General features: G+C 39.4%; 1 protein-coding gene across 1 annotated transcript in view; it reads left to right on the top strand.

Annotated features, from left to right (window-relative positions):
• Nucleotides 1-18334, top strand: part of LOC126213269 (glycine--tRNA ligase) — a 142636-nt gene that overhangs the window by 42188 nt on the left and 82114 nt on the right. The window contains exons 4-5 of the mRNA XM_049940933.1: nt 3947-4112; nt 17650-17795. Of these exons, the coding sequence (XP_049796890.1) occupies nt 3947-4112; nt 17650-17795 (312 nt within the window). The remainder of the gene's footprint in view (nt 1-3946; nt 4113-17649; nt 17796-18334) is intronic.

Raw genomic sequence — 18334 nt, 5'->3', positions numbered from 1 at the left:
CAAAGGTCCGGAGTTCGAGTCTCGGTCCGGCACACAGTTTTAATCTGCCAGGAAGTTTCAAAATTACATCTGCTTCCTGAGAGAACTTTCTGGGGAAACTTCCTCAAATTTCAAGTTCCAATTTTTTAACAATTCTTTGGAGGCGTAGCACGGTGAATATAGAATACAGTTCTCCTTTTTTTGTTTCTGCCCATTTGTGGACACGTGATCGCTGTTTGTTTGTCAGCCTGTACCTTTACAAACTATTCAGCACGTTTGTTCCTCTTACTACTTATATCGGTAAGTGAGCTATCGTCGAAAAGAGTTAAAATATGAAGTGGATCGAGACAGTCTGCGTAGGAAATGTTTACATCTGGAGTTCCTGTGAAAGGGAACTGATTCTTGTCTAGGCTACAATTACCATATGACTATTTTGTAGAACCAGGACTGTTGTCAGCAGTCACCACTTCTTGTACGACGCCCCCTTCACCACTCGAGGTTCTTGTTACTGTCATTATAGTTATCACTGTCTCACCAGTACTAGAAACACTGCCGCTAAACTGTTCGTTATCACATCCATTTAATAATCACACAGAGACGAAGAAGATGCTTGCTTATAAGGAGAGATCCCCTTATCAAAACCATCTGTGTGGTGATGTAGGTTAAGATCGCAGGTATCTTACCCTGCAGGACCCTCGTCTGTGACTAATCGATGAAAAAGTAGTGATGTGTGGAATGGTTGTGTGGTGTAATGGACAGAATAATGCCTTCACGTGCTGAAGGTTGTGGGTTCAAATCTTGTCAGGTGCTATGAATTCGTTTATTTTTACACCTTGAATAAAATGATTTTTATCATTTGTTTTATTTAATAAAGTGGTTTAAAGGTAATTTTATATTTCTATTCATTTATTACCTCATTTTGATAATCATATCATCTTCATTTGCCCTCATTTTTCTCCCTATCTTTCTTTTTTCACTCAGAATTTTTGTGAATGTGAGTTTAATTATATATATCTGTTACAATATTTAAATATGTGAAAGTGGCAATCTAGCAATTAAAAAGCAAAAGACAAAATGATCTATTTGTTGTGGCTGTGCAATTGTTTCAAAAATGTATTTCTTGTTCCAAGATGTGCGTTTTTTTAAAATGCTAATCATCATACAAACATACTCTAAATACCTATTGCACCATAGACAGGCTGACACAGATTTATATGAAAGAAAAAAGTAAATCGAAATTAAAATTTTTTTTTATTACCATTTTATCTTTTCTTGCCGTATAAGAAACACAGTTACCCCAATTATTAACATATTCTGACTAATCAAAATTACAAGCTGTTTTAGTGAAATTAAGTATCTGCCTAAAACATTAGCATTATACCTAATTTAAAATTAGGCCATTTGTTGATTGTCTACATTTTGATAATACAAGAAGAAATAAAATTTAAAAAATTGGTTTATATTAATTTTTATCTTTCCTGCCATTTTTGCGTAATAAGCGTCTCATCTGTGGTATCACACTTCTTAATTATTAGCATTATCCTAATAGCAGTAGTCACAAATATTTCGCCGTTTCCTCCGAATACATTGCAATGCCTGAGGTTGTCGTTAAGGCGGAACTTAAGAACGCAGCTGTTTTTATCCGAGTGTTTCTCGTTTCCAAAAATATCGTGTGCGTGCCGCTCCCTCATTGGCTGTGCAGAACCGGGATCTGACACACCCTCTTTCATTCCTGTCATACCTCACAATTGTTATTGAAAAATGTGTAAGTACGCAACTGGCCTCTATCTATAAATTTACCTTCGCCTGGTAAAATGTGTACCATTGTAGTGCATCCACCCAGTTTTGAAGTCAGTTCAGGGAGATACAGGCAAAGTATAGTTTAAATGTACTAGATGTTCATAAAAAGCCAAAGAATGCAGTATAGGTTCCCATGATTGGCAGCAAGATGTAATTTGCTACCTGCTCACTACTTCCATCCCTACACTCTTCCTAGTTCCCCTTCCAGCCCTTCTGTAATGTTGTTTTTGAGCAACTAAGGTGTGGGTCATATGTAACACTGGCAACTAATATATAAGTAAAAGATTTCAATGATGATACAGTAAAATATTCAAACTTTCAATCATCCTGCGATCTAGTGGTTTCTGTTAGTTCGCTGTCCACAATTGGTCTTGATGTTGTAATTTATTGCTTTTATAACAATTAAAATCAGCTTAAAATGATTTATTTAGTTTTTTAGACATGTAATTTTGGATTAATTTTCTTTCTTGCTTCATCTGAATGTCACCATCTTGTACTAAAGATAATTAAAAGATGGTAACATCTTTACCCAGTATTTTAATACGTGAGCAGTGACTGAATTTCTCATTTGCAACGTTGTTAAATCATTACAGCATCTCATAATGGAATAAAATTATGACTTGTTTTCAGAATCTAGTTTTTCTTTTCTTAAAGAAGCACCATAAATGTTTGTATACGGTATCCATACATGTATGAGAATTTGTATTGCAAATCTGGCCAAATACAACAAGAATTTCTAAAATGACAGCAAGCATTAAATTCTATGTACTCCTGAGTTTCACAAAATTGATAGATTTTAAGCGTAGCAATAGATTATCGGGGTGGTTAGTTTATAATTTCTCACATATCCCCTATGCTACAGGCGTGTGAGTCAAAAGTCAAGTGACTGTTCGAGCTAGGTCGATATTGTGTAGAGCGCTTCAGTGTATCAGGAAATCTTGGACCTGTTCGAGCATATTGTTTGGCCTGCGTACCTGTCCACATTTTTCAAAATAAATCTGCACGTGACCTCAATCACCCGTGCTTCTTCTGTGAATGTAAGACAACCCCTATATCAATCTATTAACCGACGTAAAAATGTTGACCTCGGCAGTAATAGTTCGATATGTGAATATAAGATGACCCCACAGTTTTTGAATGACGAATTTGAGGAAAAACCTTGTCTTATAATCATACACTTCCAGAAGAAAAACTTAAACTTAATGTAGAATCCTATTTATCGTAAAGTACAATGTAGACTAAATGCAGAGATTTATAGATCTTCACTAATTTCTTGATTCTATTCTGTCCTAAGTTTTTTCTTAATTTTGATCAAACAAGGCCATAGATGGAGTGGATTCTCTCAATGGATGCAGTACTGGCAGGGCAAGTAATGAGGCATTAATAAAGTACTTGTAAAAATTGATAAGTTTTTTTGAATAACTTAACCGTAGGAATTTAAACAGAACTGTTTGTCACTGTGAAAAAATCCCAAAAACTTCAATAAAATTCATAAAAACCCAATTTTGCCCTCTTTTTTTTAATGGAACATTTTTTTCAACACCTGCGTGTATCCACATTTAACTACCATAAAGGGTACACTCCAAACACATACTTTCTGCACTTAGATTTATGCAGACCCTATCCATTCTGAAACTTCCCGGCAGATTAAAACTGTGTGCCGGACCGAGACTCGAACTCGGGACCTTTGCCTTTCGTGGACAAGTGCTCTACCGACTGAGCTACCCGAGCACGACTCACGCCCCGTCCTCACAGCTTTACTTCTGCCAGTACCTCGTCTCCTACCTTCCAAACTTAACAGAAGCTCTCCTGCAAACCTTGCAGAACTAGCACTAGTTTGGAAGGTAGGAGACGAGGTACTGGCAGAAGTAAAACTGTGAGGACAGGGCGTGAGTCGTGCTCGGGTAGCTCAGTCGGTAGAGCACTTGTCCGCGAAAGGCAAAGGTCCCGAGTTCGAGTCTCGGTCCGGCACACAGTTTTAATCTGCCAGGAAGTTTCATATCGGCGCTCACTCCGCTGCAGAGTGAAAATCTCATTCTGGGCCCTTTCCATTCTGTTGAACTGCTCTGAAAGATAGTGAGAAGCTAGTAATACTGTGATATAAGTTGTCTGTCCTCAACTGAGGTGATACTTCTCTAATAAGATTGATCACTTTTCTGGCACGCAGAGCTTCGGGGCACGTGGACCGGTTTGCAGACCTGATGGTGAAGGACGTGGTGAACGGCGAGTGCTTCCGGCTGGACCACCTGATAAAGGCCCACCTCGAGAAGCTGTGCGCCGACCGCAAGACGGCTCCGGAGGTGAAAGAGGAGTGCCGTGACATAATTGTCAAGGTAACGCAGCTAGCTCCTCGCATTAACGGACTGGCAGTGGCACGGCATTGGGCACAACTAGTGACAACTTTCACGTACCCTCGTCAAGTTTTACCTGTGGGGTGATGCCGTTTCGATATTACAAACTTCCGGAGATAACGGAGAAGGGTAAATGTATCAATTTGAGGTAAGCGGCCCGGTCCAGAAATGACTGTCGAAGCTTACGAGCGAAAATTGTTCTGGTTCGTTTGACAGTGGACCTGTTCTACTGAAAGCTCTTTACTTTCCATATTTTGAGAGGTGGTTGTATGGACCAAAACTATAAAAGAAATGCCCACTTAACACGGGCTCTATATTGCATACCTTAAGTGCTATGAGCCCTAATTCATCTGTGCTACTGTGAAACGCATCTCTTCTACTGAACGAGAGCTCATTGTAGTGTTTCCTTTCCTCGGGTTTCTGCCGTGAAAATACAAAATAGAAAATTTTGACGGAATAAGTTACGGATAAGGCGGACTTCGTATTACTGGTTGAGATAGTGCTGTAATTTGACCGTGAATGGCAGACCGGGTCGGCAACACTACAAAAAGCGAATGTAAGGAAATAGCATCAGAAATAAGTTGAAATTTACCTTATAATTCTGTCAGAAACGTAGTATCTATTGTAATATAGTCTTCGTGGCTGCATCTGGAATACTTCTTAATTTTCTTGTAGGATGTCCTTTTTTTCATTGTTCGCTGGTCCTCTTGTTCTCCGTCTGATGAAAATTTCTTGAAGTTCTCACTGTCTGGATTAATTTATAAATTTGGCAATAACCACTGCGAATCACTGCTGAAATAACTTGAAGACGCCATGTGTTAGTTTCGTAATATAGTTTTAATTTCCACTTAAAATCATTCTTTAACATCAGCGCCGAAAAATACACGTCTTAAACGTACGAAGACAAGATAACAAGAGAGTAATGAACTACTTGTTAAAATGAGCACCTATGCAAAAGTAAAAAAGAAATAAGATCAAAATTACTTATGAAAATCTGTCGCTGGCGCAGCGCTCTTCTGCGTGCGCGATTGTAAATCACATCTTTGCTCTGGCGGAGGTGCGGTAGTCAAAGTACCGTTACATCGTACCTCGTAAGGCACGCATTTTAGAGCGTGCGATGATATGCTTAATGTTAAATGCTGGGTGAATAGGGAGGAAAGCTAGTGCTTTGAGGGGTGGTAGTACTGGCAGTTCTGAACAAAAAACTCACACAGATGTATGCTTTATTCGAAATTCTGAGGTAGAACATGTTTAATTTACATTACTATTCATTTTCTGTACTATTGAAGACACGGTCTTCTTTACACTGTACCAAGTAGTATAGAGGAATTAGTCACGAACAATTTTAGCAGGACGCTTGTGGTCTGTCGAGTCGTGTAACTGCCTCAAATTGGCCTACAAAAACTAACTGAGCTTCAGCTTGTGCGTGTCGTGCGAGATTGTCAGTACTCTCTCGCTCTCTTTGCACAAACTATGAGCTCTAGAGAAAAAAATCAATAGTACACTCCCCCACGTGTTTTTTTGGAAATTTAATGCAGTTCAATTTGTACTGTGGCAGATTTTTGTTGGCGGCCACAGTGTGAAGTTATTAGAGAAAAACCCACAAAAGTGACATTAAAGGTGCTCTATCTTGGAAACCGTTTGGAATAGGGCATACGTTCGTGCGAAGTCTTTTGTTCCAAATCGTTGATACTGTCTCCTCTCAAAGCCTGTACCTTTCCTCCTGACTCGACCTGTCTTTGACATTAAACACGCAAGGTGGATCCCCTAAAACTTCTACCACAAATTGAAGGTAATATTGATGTGCATATTGCTAGCCATTCGGCAGATTCTAATAATACTTAGAAGGTGCATTCTTTGTGAAAACATACACTTTTTTAATGGAACAGTGCCTGTTGACATCAAAATACCAAATGTAGGGTAAATTAGAATGTTAATAGTGTTTCTGTCTGGATTATAGTGTGAACCGTTTACAAGATGTCTTATGTTGAAAAGTTTCCCCACCAACATTTGTTCATGCCATTCAGCTTCCGTAGTTGCCGGGTACGGTGCTGTCGTGTTTGCTTACCGTGTGCCTGTGTTGTTCTCGAGTGCATTGCTACTTGCCGGTCAGTTAGTATGTGACAGTGTGAGCAGTGGTGGACGATGGGGATTATCGGTGCAGAAAAAGCCCACTTGTTTGTGGAGTACGGAGAGTGTGGGAAAAGCGCGGTTCATTCTCGTATGGTGTATCCGGCAAGATATCCCAGTAGATGTTAACTGTCTCGGCAATTATTTAACATCCTCTTTGACCAGTTACGCTATACCGTGACATCCATTGTGTTTGTAGTATAGTAAGGCGCCAAGTATGCCGTTTGTATACGTATACGTGTATGTCGTCATTGTCGTCTCTTCTTTCCCTCGTCGGTATCCGAGCGTGAGAAATGTTTATGTTAGTGTTTACCTATTTGTTGTCGACAACTCACAACTGCGAGGCCACGATACCACCTGATTCCAGAATAGCTAGCTTAATATAGTATAAAGATAGTGGGTTTCGATGCAGCGTTATTTAAGTGAGATATTATTCTTCACTTAACCTTTGAGACTTCAAGAACCAGCTACTCATAGTCAGGCCAAAAACTCGACTTGTAATGAGAGCACTTACGATCAGTCTGTCACAACATTAATAATAGGTAAGGCTCTACACCACTATAAGAAAATATCACTGTTCGTGAAGTAACAAAATATACGAATAAACTTCTTTGTATTTTTCCTATTTATTTAATCAAATGCTTTCAAATATTTATTTCACACCCACAAATCACCCACACCTCGATGTAGAGTGTAAACGTGTGCATGAAAAATAGTACACTGTTTCTGCTGATAACCACATATGAGCTTTTGGGTTGCTAGGCTTTTGGGTTGCTAGGCTACTTCGATCAACAAGATTTGTATTGGATTTTGAAAATGATCCCTCTATCCAAACTTACGTCCTTCCAAGTGGAGCCTCAGATATTCTACCCTCGTGATAGTTAAGAATTCGCGTAAATTGTATTTTCGCGAATTTAAAGCAAACCATTGGCGGGTGAAAGCAGTCTTGATACTGCGACACACTCGCAATGCGTACTAGCCTGTCACAAAATTGACCTGCATACATCTACAACCAATTTCGAGGTCATAATTTGCCCTACACGATTGTGTGCAATTGAACTTCATCAAATCAATTATTTCTGGAATCATAATCACTGATCCCGACACTGACTGTCCATAAACGCACAATTAACACTCTCTCTTTTTTTTCCGCTAAGAGTAAACAAATGGTGTCACGTCATCTACATAGTTATTAAAATATTATTCCAAATGATCTAAAACATTTATCGTCATTATATTTTAATGGAAATAAAAAAAAAAAGATTTATTATCGGAAAGTAACACATAACAGATTGCAAATCGCACGTAACTAAATGACAGCTTTGCATAGCATTGGGACTTAATCATGCCAAAATATATAAAGAAATCCCCCAAGTTTCAATTTCTCCATACCAACTGCCAGATACAAATAAGATATTCAAGACCTCCTAGATCAATCCCGACCTGTAATGTTATACGGCCCTGTAATGTTATGATGTGAAAGTGGTAGACAGTGTAACAGAAGAGGGGAAATTAATGTGCTTACTGGTGTTGCAGTAGATTTGCACATTAGATCCAGCACATTCGCACGAGGAATGGCGTGAGGCAGGCGAGGTTCCTGTGTATTTATGTCAACGTCAGTTCCATCCCTATCACATTTCTCTCCATTGATAGCTGCAGGGAAACAATTGTGAGAACTGTGTTAACTTTTGTACACGTGCATTAAGACAGAAGAATCCAGACGTATAGTGTATATCGTTTAGTGACGAAGCCACAGTTACTGGTCGTGGCCCGGTAAACTGCCGAAACGTGTACTACTGATATGTCGACGCCCACGGAATGTAAACGTACGGTGTGGGGTAGTGCACCGTCAGCTCTTAGGGCCATTCTCCACACACGGGACACCGAACGCACACGAGCGTCGCAGCCTCCTGGCGTGCCATCTTCCACCGCTTCTGGAAGACTTTCCTCTGCATACTAGGATTAACCTGCAGCACTGACACAGCGGCTGTCGTGACGGTCTGTTGTCTTGTTACTGGTCGGAACCCACAAAAGTATTGTATCCACCTGTGTTGTTCTTTTGTGTGTGCTAAATCACTCGCAATGGAATCCTGCGACAGACGCCGGTGATGTTCTAATTTATCCTACTTTTAATGCATTAATATCAGTAGGCATTGTTCCACTTAAGAGAATGTATATTTTCACAAAAAATACATTTCCTAAGTATTATCACAATCTGTCGATCGGCTAACAGACAGAGCCCCCGAATACCGACGCATTCTGTGAAAACTGCACACGAATAGCACTTCCCATTTCCGCAATGTTTGTGGCGAAAGTTTTAGGTGATCCATCCTGTATATGAGAGAAAATGTTTGAAATTATGTGTAAAGTTTGTCAGAAGTCAGTAAGTGCTCTCGTATCTGGGTAATTCGCACACTGTGAGCTGTACTGGCTCGAGATGTGTACACAAGTTTATAACATTAATACTTGTCTTAATGTGCTAGGCCTTTAAAATAAGATTATACATCTTAACGGTCAATAATTATACAAAAGACTGAACATTAAATTTCTGTTGCCGTCGATAGGCAGTGCGAGACGGCAGGTGAGCACCTCCACGTGCCGTGTGGGGCCACTCGTTCCTCGGAGTCAGTCTATCGAGGTTTTTAGGAGATGAGGGGAAAGAGAGAGAACCTCACGGCTGCAACGGACAGCGTGATAAATGACTGTCAAATGAGTCGTGTAAAAAGTTACTTCCTGTCTCGCTTTTGCACGAACAACATGTGCAGGAGGGTGTACCCGATAGAAACTGTACTTTTTTTAGCTTATTTATTCATATTTTCTTCACTCGGCAGTATCAGCGAAACACTTTCCTTTTGTCTCTCTTTTCATTGTAGAAAACAAAAATAAAAATTCGCACACCGTGAGCTGTACTGGCTCGAGATGTATACACCGTTTATAACATTAATACTTGTCTTAATGTGCTAGGCCTTTAAAATAAAAATTCGCACGGATGAGGTCAGTTTCGGAACGAGTGAGGAACAGGGGTTGTTCCATTTTTGATTGTGACTTGGCCTGCAGAAAGACCACTTGTCACACACTGTTGCACAATTTTTTCAAAACTTCCGAGTAGAAAGCCTGGTCAACTCTCTGACCGTGCGGAACAATCTCTGAATGGACAACTCCTCTCACATTGAAAAACAAATTGACACCGTTTTAATATTTGACGTCACCAGACAGCTTTCTTGGGGCGAGGCGGACCCGAAGTCTGCAACTTACTCGACTGTCGATTTGATTTGGGATCGTAAGCAGAGCACAGAGTTCTGTCACCTAAGACAATTTTTAAATAAGATTTGGATCATTTCGGGGCTGTTCTTTCAAAGTACAGCACAGTTCCACGCGACCTTTTGTTTCTTCGGCAGTCAGCAGTTGTGGCACGAATTTGGAAGTGATCCTTTTCATTCCCAGATCTTCTGTTTCAATTTGCTGCTCTGCACTCAGAGCGCAGCTCCACAATGTCTTAAATGGTCAGTCATCGATCTTCGTCGATGACTGCACAAATGTTTTCAACATTTTCAGGTGTTTGTGCCACAGAAGGATGACCGGAACGAAGTTTATCGTCGAGTGACATTTCACCTGTTTTTGAAACAGGAAAATACTCAAACGTGTGAGTTCTCCCCCACAGCACCTTCTACATATGGCATTTTTAAAATTTTAGGAGTTTCTGTTCCAATTTTTCCGAGCAAAAAGCGGAATTTCAGCTGTGCACCCTTTTCGTCAAAACCGGTCATTGCAAAAACGACAATCGCACAACAGTTGTCACTATAAACTCTGCCGCTGGACCTGATGGGATACCAGTTCGATTTTACACAGAGTACGTGAAGGAACTTGCCCCCCTTCTTGCAGCGGTGTACCATAGGTCTCTAGAAGAGCGTAGCATTCCAAAGGATTGGAAAAGGGCACAGGTCATCCCCGTTTTCAAGAAGGGACGTCGAACAGATGTGCAGAACTATAGACCTATATCTCTAACGTCGATCACTTGTAGAATTTTGGAACACGTATTATGTTAGAGTATAATGACTTTCCTGGAGACTAGAAATCTACTCTGTAGGATTCAGCATGGGTTTCGAAAAAGACGGTCGTGTGAAACCCAGCTCGCGCTATTCGCCCACGAGACTCAGAGGGCCATAGACACAGGTTCACAGGTAGATGCCGTGTTTCTTGACTTCCGCAAGGCGTTCGATACAGTTCCCCACAGTCGTTTAATGAACAAAGTGAGAGCATATGGACTATCAGACCAATTGTGTGATTGGATTGAGGAGTTCCTAGATAACAGAACGCAGCATGTCATTCTCAATGGAGAGAAGGCTTCCAAAGTAAGAGTGATTTCAGGTGTGCCGCAGGGGAGTGTCGTAGGACTGTTGCTATTCACAATATATATAAATGACCTTGTGGATAACATTGGAAGTTCACTGAGGCTTTTTGCGGATGATGCTGTAGTATATTGAGAGGTTGTAACAATGGAAAATTGTACTAAAATGCAGGAGGATCTGCAACGAATTGATGCATGGTGCAGGGAATTGCAATTGAATCTCAATGTAGACAAGTGTAATGTGCTGTGAATACATAGAAAGAAAGATCCCTTATCATATTGCTACAATGTAGCATATCAGCAACTGGAAGCAGTTAATTCCATAAATTATCTGGGAGTAGCCATTAGGAGTGATTTAAAATGGAATGATCATATAAAGTTGATCGTCGGTAAAGCAGATGCCAGACTGAGATTCATTGGAAGAATCCTAAGGAAATGCAATCCGAAAACAAAGGAAGTAGGTTACAGTACGCTTGTTCGCCCACTGCTTGAATACTGCTCACCAGTGTGGGATCCGTACCAGATAGGGTTCATAGAAGAGATGGAGAAGATCCAACAGAGAGCAGTGCGCTTCGTTACAGGATCGTTTAGTAATCATGAAAGCATTACAGAGATGATAGATAAACTCCAGTGGAAGACTCTGCAGGAGAGACACTCAGTAGCTCGGTATGGGCTTTTGTTAAAGTTTCGAGAACATACCTTCACCGAGGAGTCAAGGAGTGTATTGCTCCCTCCTACGTATATCTCACAAAGAGACCGTGAAGATAAAATCACAGAGATTAGAGCCCACACAGAAGCATACCGACAATCCTCCTTTCCACGAACAATACGAGACTGGCATAGAAGGGAGAACCGATAGAGGTACTCAGGGTACCCTCCGCCACACACAGTCAGGTGGCTTGCGGAGTATGGATGTAGATGTAGATGCCGAAATTAGTCCTGACCTCCATGAGTGATGACACTCGGCTTGCCCGCTCTGGAATGTTTGCTCTATGCACTCCTGGTGGCATAATTCGGTACTACGAAAGTGCAGTGCAACAAAAATTGGTTCAGTTCCTTTTGGTTACCCCTTTGTATAACATCTGTCTATTTGCTTAGTACATGAGATTGTGTTGTAAAAGAAAATGTGAATACAGGAAATTCAAAGTTAACTTGTTTACAACATTAAAGTAGCTCTTAGGACAATTGATATTCTCTTTCAGGACCCATCTGTGCACGAGGAGGTGGAGTTCTGTGAAGAAAGGTTGTAGATGACAGACAGGAAATGGAACACTGAGGCCGTACCAAAAGTCACCCTGGTTCCATTCCAACCTCAGTGCAGAAAATTAATCTGTTGCACAAATTCTGCGTGTCAATGGGCACCAAAGTTATGTGGAATGGACAAGGTTCAGTGTCGATCTCAATTCGCGTGAGAAACACTTCGGACACTGCTACATCGTCACAATTCCACCACAGTTTGACGACAGTTACTAATTGTGCATTTTAGATACACAGTTTTTGTTACTAGTGGCTTGTTGTTGCAAAAGTGGAGGAGAAGAAGGTACGCACTTTACTTTTTCTATAGCTGAAAGTGATTTATTGCCACGAATTGCCCTGTGCTAGTATGCGGATACAGTTGAATGCAAAAACTGATGAGTTATGTATGATGAGCAGTGAGAAGGTGGGGGAAAAAAGTCTCCATTGACTTTAATTCCTGAAACCTTGTTGAATTTGATACATATTTGTTGTGTCATTCATTAGTTTTTGAACCACCCCAGGCTCGTCATCGGACAGAGGTGTTACGGAACATTATATCTCGGACCGAGTGCTGCTAGATGCTGTGGTCACGGTGCCTGTATTGCCTTGTGGTGTCTGTAATAGATTAATTCCGATAATGTGCATTTTGCAGGTTACACACACACACACACACACACACACAGCATGTAGGAGCAATTGGTTTTACAGTAAACATATAGTCTTTGTGTATCCGTTTAGTGCTGTATATTTTCTCATATATTTTTATTATTTTTGGAGTACAAGAACTAAGTCACTGTGTTCTATAAGGCTGTAGGCTTAGTATATGTAAAATTTCCGTTCTCTCTTTTACCTAAAAGCTGAAAAGAAAAATACTGCGTTGGCCTTCAGTAGCTAAACTGCTAAGAAGCAAGCCCTTCCTGTACAAATGGGGACCCTCAGACTCCCCATTGCGTGACTCCGAGGCTCCAGTTCAGACCACACGCTAAATTGTTGAGGAACGTACTGAGAGGTGTTTCACGACTGGTAGGATATCACAAATGCCCCGCCAAAAACATTGGAATAAATATGCCCTTTTGACATCATGCTTTAAGGTCAATTGAGACCAGAGCTCTTGCCTATTTCTTTTGTACTTTATTGTGTAAATATTACTGCAAATTCTATATTTATATCTGTATAATAATAATAATAATAATAATAATAATAATAATAATAATAATAATATACTATCAACTACAGGAGTCATACCACACAATATCCACCAGTCCATCAATGCAATAAAGCTACATCCAAACATATATATACAACTACAGAAATCCGTAATTATTGATACATGTTCAATTACCCGAAAGTTCCTAAATGCAATATAACACTTACCGTACAGTTAATAGGAAGTGACGCTTGATCAAGGTCCGCGTCACTTTTCATTCTTAACCAGACTTAACGTCTGAGAAAGTAAAGAAATAATAATAATAATAATAATAATCCCCGTCATGAAACACCTCTCAGTACGTTCCTCAACAATTTAGCATGTGGTCTGAACTGGAGCCTCAGAGTCACGCAATGGGGAGTCTGAGGGTCCCCATTTGTACAGGAAGGGCTTGGTTCTTAGCAGTTTAGCTACTGAAGGCCAACGCAGTATAATAATAATAATAATAATAATAATAATCCCCGTGGAGGCCCGGGAAAAGAATAGGCCTCCGGTATGTTCTGCCAGTCGTAAAAGGCGACGAAAAGAACAAACCACTAATAGGGCTAACCCCCCTTTTAGTGTGATTACTTGGTTCAGGACAGAACTAAAGAAGCCTCGGACAAGCGCCGTCATGGTCGGGGACGACGCTTGAACCCTTATGCCCGCCCACAATGGTAACGACACTGCTAGCCAACTGGAAAATGATTTAAATCCAAATAGAGGTGTTTTGCAGGATATGCTTCCTGCAACCACCCTAGAAGGAAAACAAAGACAGAGGATGAGATGGTCAGATGAAGTTAATCGACACCTCATGTTCTGTTATTACCAAGCAACAAACTTAGGAACCACCACAACTGGATACAGATCACAAGTATACACAACATTTATTACCAGATACCCAGAATTAAAATTTTTAACAGAACAACGACTACAGCTAGTCGTTGTTCAGACCCGTGTAATAATCAAAAATAACAGGATACCCCAGTCAGAATTAGAAAACATCAAACAACAAGTACAACAAATACTGGAACAAAATAATGTGCAATCAGAAGAAGAAGAAAATACAGTAATGGACTCAAACATCCCAGAGCAAACAAACAAAGAACAACACGCACCAATTAAACAATCAGAGGAAAACGAAATCTTAAGACAGCCACCAGAACAAGCACAAATAGAACACGAAGTGACACAGATGTTAGATATAGAAGAAAAATTTCAGCTGACATATATAGAATACAAAGACACAAATACAGACATTAGACCATTCTTGCATAGACCACCAAATAACCCACAAGTCGAAACGACAATAAAAACTATCAACACAATCATGGACAACAAAATAAATGAAAACACAACTATGGAAGAGTTACAACTACTGGTTTATATAGGAGCACTCACTACACTAAATATACACACTAGACAGAGATCAGAACCAACCAACACACAGAAGAAACCCACAAAACCAGCATGGCAACACAGGCTACAGATCAAAATAGAAAAACTGAGAAAAGACATCAGACAGCTAACACAATTTATAAGAAATGAAATGTCAGAAAAAAAACGAAAAAGGTTAGGTAAAATCTCACAACAAGAAGTGATAGAGCAATTAGATGAAAAGAAGCAGAAATTACAAGCATTGGCCAAACGACTCAGAAGATACAAAAAAAGTGAAAATAGAAGGAAACAAAACCAAACATTCAACACAAACCAAAAGAAATTTTACCAGACAATAGATAACACACACATTAAAATAAACAATCCACCAAACATAACAGACATGGAACACTTCTGGAGCAACATATGGTCAAACCCGGTACAACATAACAGGCATGCACGGTGGATACAAGCAGAAACACACACATACAAGATGATACCACAAATGCCTGAAGTGATAATTTTGCAACATGAAGTCACCCAAGCAATTAATTCTACTCACAATTGGAAAGCCCCTGGAAATGATAAAATAGCAAATTTCTGGTTAAAGAAGTTCACCTCAACACATTCACATCTAACTAAATTAATTAACAGTTACATTGCAGACCCATACACATTCCCTGATACACTTACACATGGAATAACTTATCTGAAACCTAAAGATCAAGCAGACACAGCGAACCCAGCTAAATATCGCCCCATAACATGCCTACCAACAATATACAAAATATTAACTTCAGTCATTACACAGAAATTAATGACACATACGACACAGAACCAAAATTATAAATGAAGAACAAAAAGGCTGTTGCAAAGGAGCACGAGGATGTAAAGAGCAACTGATAATAGATGCAGAGGTGACATATCAAGCTAAAACTAAACAAAGGTCGCTACACTACGCATACATTGATTACCAAAAAGCTTTTGATAGTGTACCCCACTCATGGTTACTACAAATATTGGAAATATACAAAGTAGATCCTAAATTGATACAGTTCATAAACATAGTAATGAAAAATTGGAAAACCACACTTAATATCCAAACAAATTCAAATAATATCACATCACAGCCAATACAGATTAAGCGTGTAATATACCAAGGAGACTCATTAAGTCCTTTCTGGTTCTGCCTTGCCCTGAACCCACTATCCAACATGCTAAATAATACAAATTATGGATACAATATTACTGGAACATACCCACACAAAATCACACATCTGCTATACATGGATGATCTAAAACTACTGGCAGCAACAAATCAACAACTCAACCAATTACTAAAGATGACAGAAGTATTCAGCAATGATATAAATATGGCTTTTGGAACAGACAAATGTAAGAAAAATAGCATAGTCAAGGGAAAACACACTAAACAAGAAGATTACATATTGGATAACCACAGCGACTGCATAGAAGCGATGGAAAAAACAGATGCCTATAAATATCTAGGATACAGACAAAAAATAGGAATAGATAATACAAATATTAAAGAAGAACTAAAAGAAAAATATAGATAAAGACTAACAAAAATACTGAAAACAGAATTGACAGCAAGAAACAAGACAAAAGCTATAAATACTTATGCCATACCAATATTGACCTACTCATTTGGAGTAGTGAAATGGAGTAACACAGACCTAGAAGCACTCAATACACTTACACGATCACAATGCCACAAATATAGAATACATCACATACATTCAGCAACAGAAAGATTCACATTAAGCAGAAAGGAAGGAGGAAGGGGATTTATCGACATAAAAAACCTACATTATGGACAGGTAGACAATTTAAGAAAATTCTTTCTAGAATGAGCAGAAACTAGCAAAATACACAAGGCAATCACTCATATAAATACATCGGCTACACCACTGCAATTTCATAACCACTTCTACAACCCTTTAGATCACATAACATCAACAGATACGAAGAAAGTAAATTGGAAAAAGAAAACACTTCATGGCAAGCACCAGTATCATCTAACACAGCCACACATCGATCAAGACGCATCCAACACATGGCTAAGAAAAGGCAATATATACAGTGAGACAGAAGGATTCATGACTGCAATACAGGATCAAACAATAAACACCAGGTATTACAGCAAGCATATTATTAAAGATCCCAACACCACAACAGATAAATGCAGACTTTGTAAACAACAAATAGAAACAGTAGATCACATCACAAGCAGATGTACAATACTAGCAAATACAGAATACCCCAGAAGACATGACAATGTCGCAAAAATAATACATCAACAGCTTGCCTTACAACATAAACTTTTAAAACAACAAGTTCCTACATACAAGTATGCACCACAAAATGTACTGGAGAATGATGAATACAAATTATACTGGAACAGAACCATTATAACAGATAAAACAACGCCACATAACAAACCTGACATCATACTCACCAATAAAAAGAAGAAATTAACACAACTAATTGAAATATCCATACCCAGTACAACAAATATACAGAAGAAAACAGGAGAAAAAATTGAAAAATACATCCAACTGGCTGAGGAAGTCAAAGACATGTGGCATCAGGATAAAGTTGACATCATACCAATTATACTATCAACTACAGAAGTCATACCACACAATATCCACCAGTACATCAATGCAATACAGCTACATCCAAACATATATATACAACTACAGAAATCCGTAATTATTGATACACGTTCAATTACCCGAAAGTTCCTAAATGCAATATAACACATACCGTACAGTTAATAGGAAGTGACGCTTGATCAAGGTCCGCGTCACTTTCCATTCCTAACCAGACTTAACGTCTGAGAAAGTAAAGAAATAATAATAATAATACTTTACCAAGATGTGAAGGACTTAAGACATTAAGCTACTTGGGGATATTGATTTGCATTAATGGGGTAAGTTGAAAATTTGTGCCGGTCCGAAATTCGAACCCGTTTGCCGTTTACTAGGCACACTGAGCTGTCCGGACACAGTGATTGTCACAACTGCTCAGACTACCCTAGCACACTTCCCATCAGATCCACATTGTCAGCTTACCCACACATTACTGATGGTGTGATTCGTAATGTTTTCTTAAAACTGTGTTAGTCTAACTCCCAAGGATTTACATATGTTTGTTTAATATGATTTCAGTTGTGATGCATCCTTTTCAGTAAGTCTCCTCATTTTTACTTCTTGCAGCTCGACGGCATGAAAAAAGATGAAATGGCAGCCGTCCTGAAAAAATTCTCGATCAAATCGCCACTGACCGGGAACGAACTGACGGAGCCGATAGAATTCAACCTGATGTTTGGCACGCAGATAGGACCCTCTGGTCTTGTAAAGGGGTAAGAGCACTCGTAGTCATTTAATTGCTTATTACTGTGTTAGACCAGAGAGTTGGCCTAGTGTCAGAAGCTACATTGTTTTTTTTTTAAAAAAAAAAACATTCTCCATCATTAGATTTACCTCAAGCCACGAATGTTAAATATTTTTATGTTTAGCTTCAATTGATCGTGGCAGTAGGAGCATTATCCGTTGTGGACTCCTTTGCTGAATTATGCAGTATCTGCTCCAAGACAAGAATTTACCACAATATTCATTTTCTTAAATAAATAAGACTCTTCTCAAAATCGTTGTTGTTGTTGTTGTTGTTGTTGTTGTTGTGGTCTTCAGTCCTGAGACTGGTTTGATGCAGCTCTCCATGCTACTCTATCCTGTGCAAGCTTCTTCATCTCCCAGTACCTACTGCAACCCACATCCTTCTGAATGTGTTTAGTGTATTCATCTCTTGGTCTCCCTCTACGATTTTTACCCTCCACGCTGCCCTCCAATACTACATTTGTGATCCCTTGATGCCTCAGAACATGTCCTACCAACCGAACCC

The sequence above is a fragment of the Schistocerca nitens genome, chromosome 11, assembly GCF_023898315.1.
Source record: "Schistocerca nitens isolate TAMUIC-IGC-003100 chromosome 11, iqSchNite1.1, whole genome shotgun sequence".
Lineage (NCBI taxonomy): Eukaryota > Metazoa > Arthropoda > Insecta > Orthoptera > Acrididae > Schistocerca > Schistocerca nitens.
This window is presented reverse-complemented; position numbering and strand designations above follow the sequence as displayed.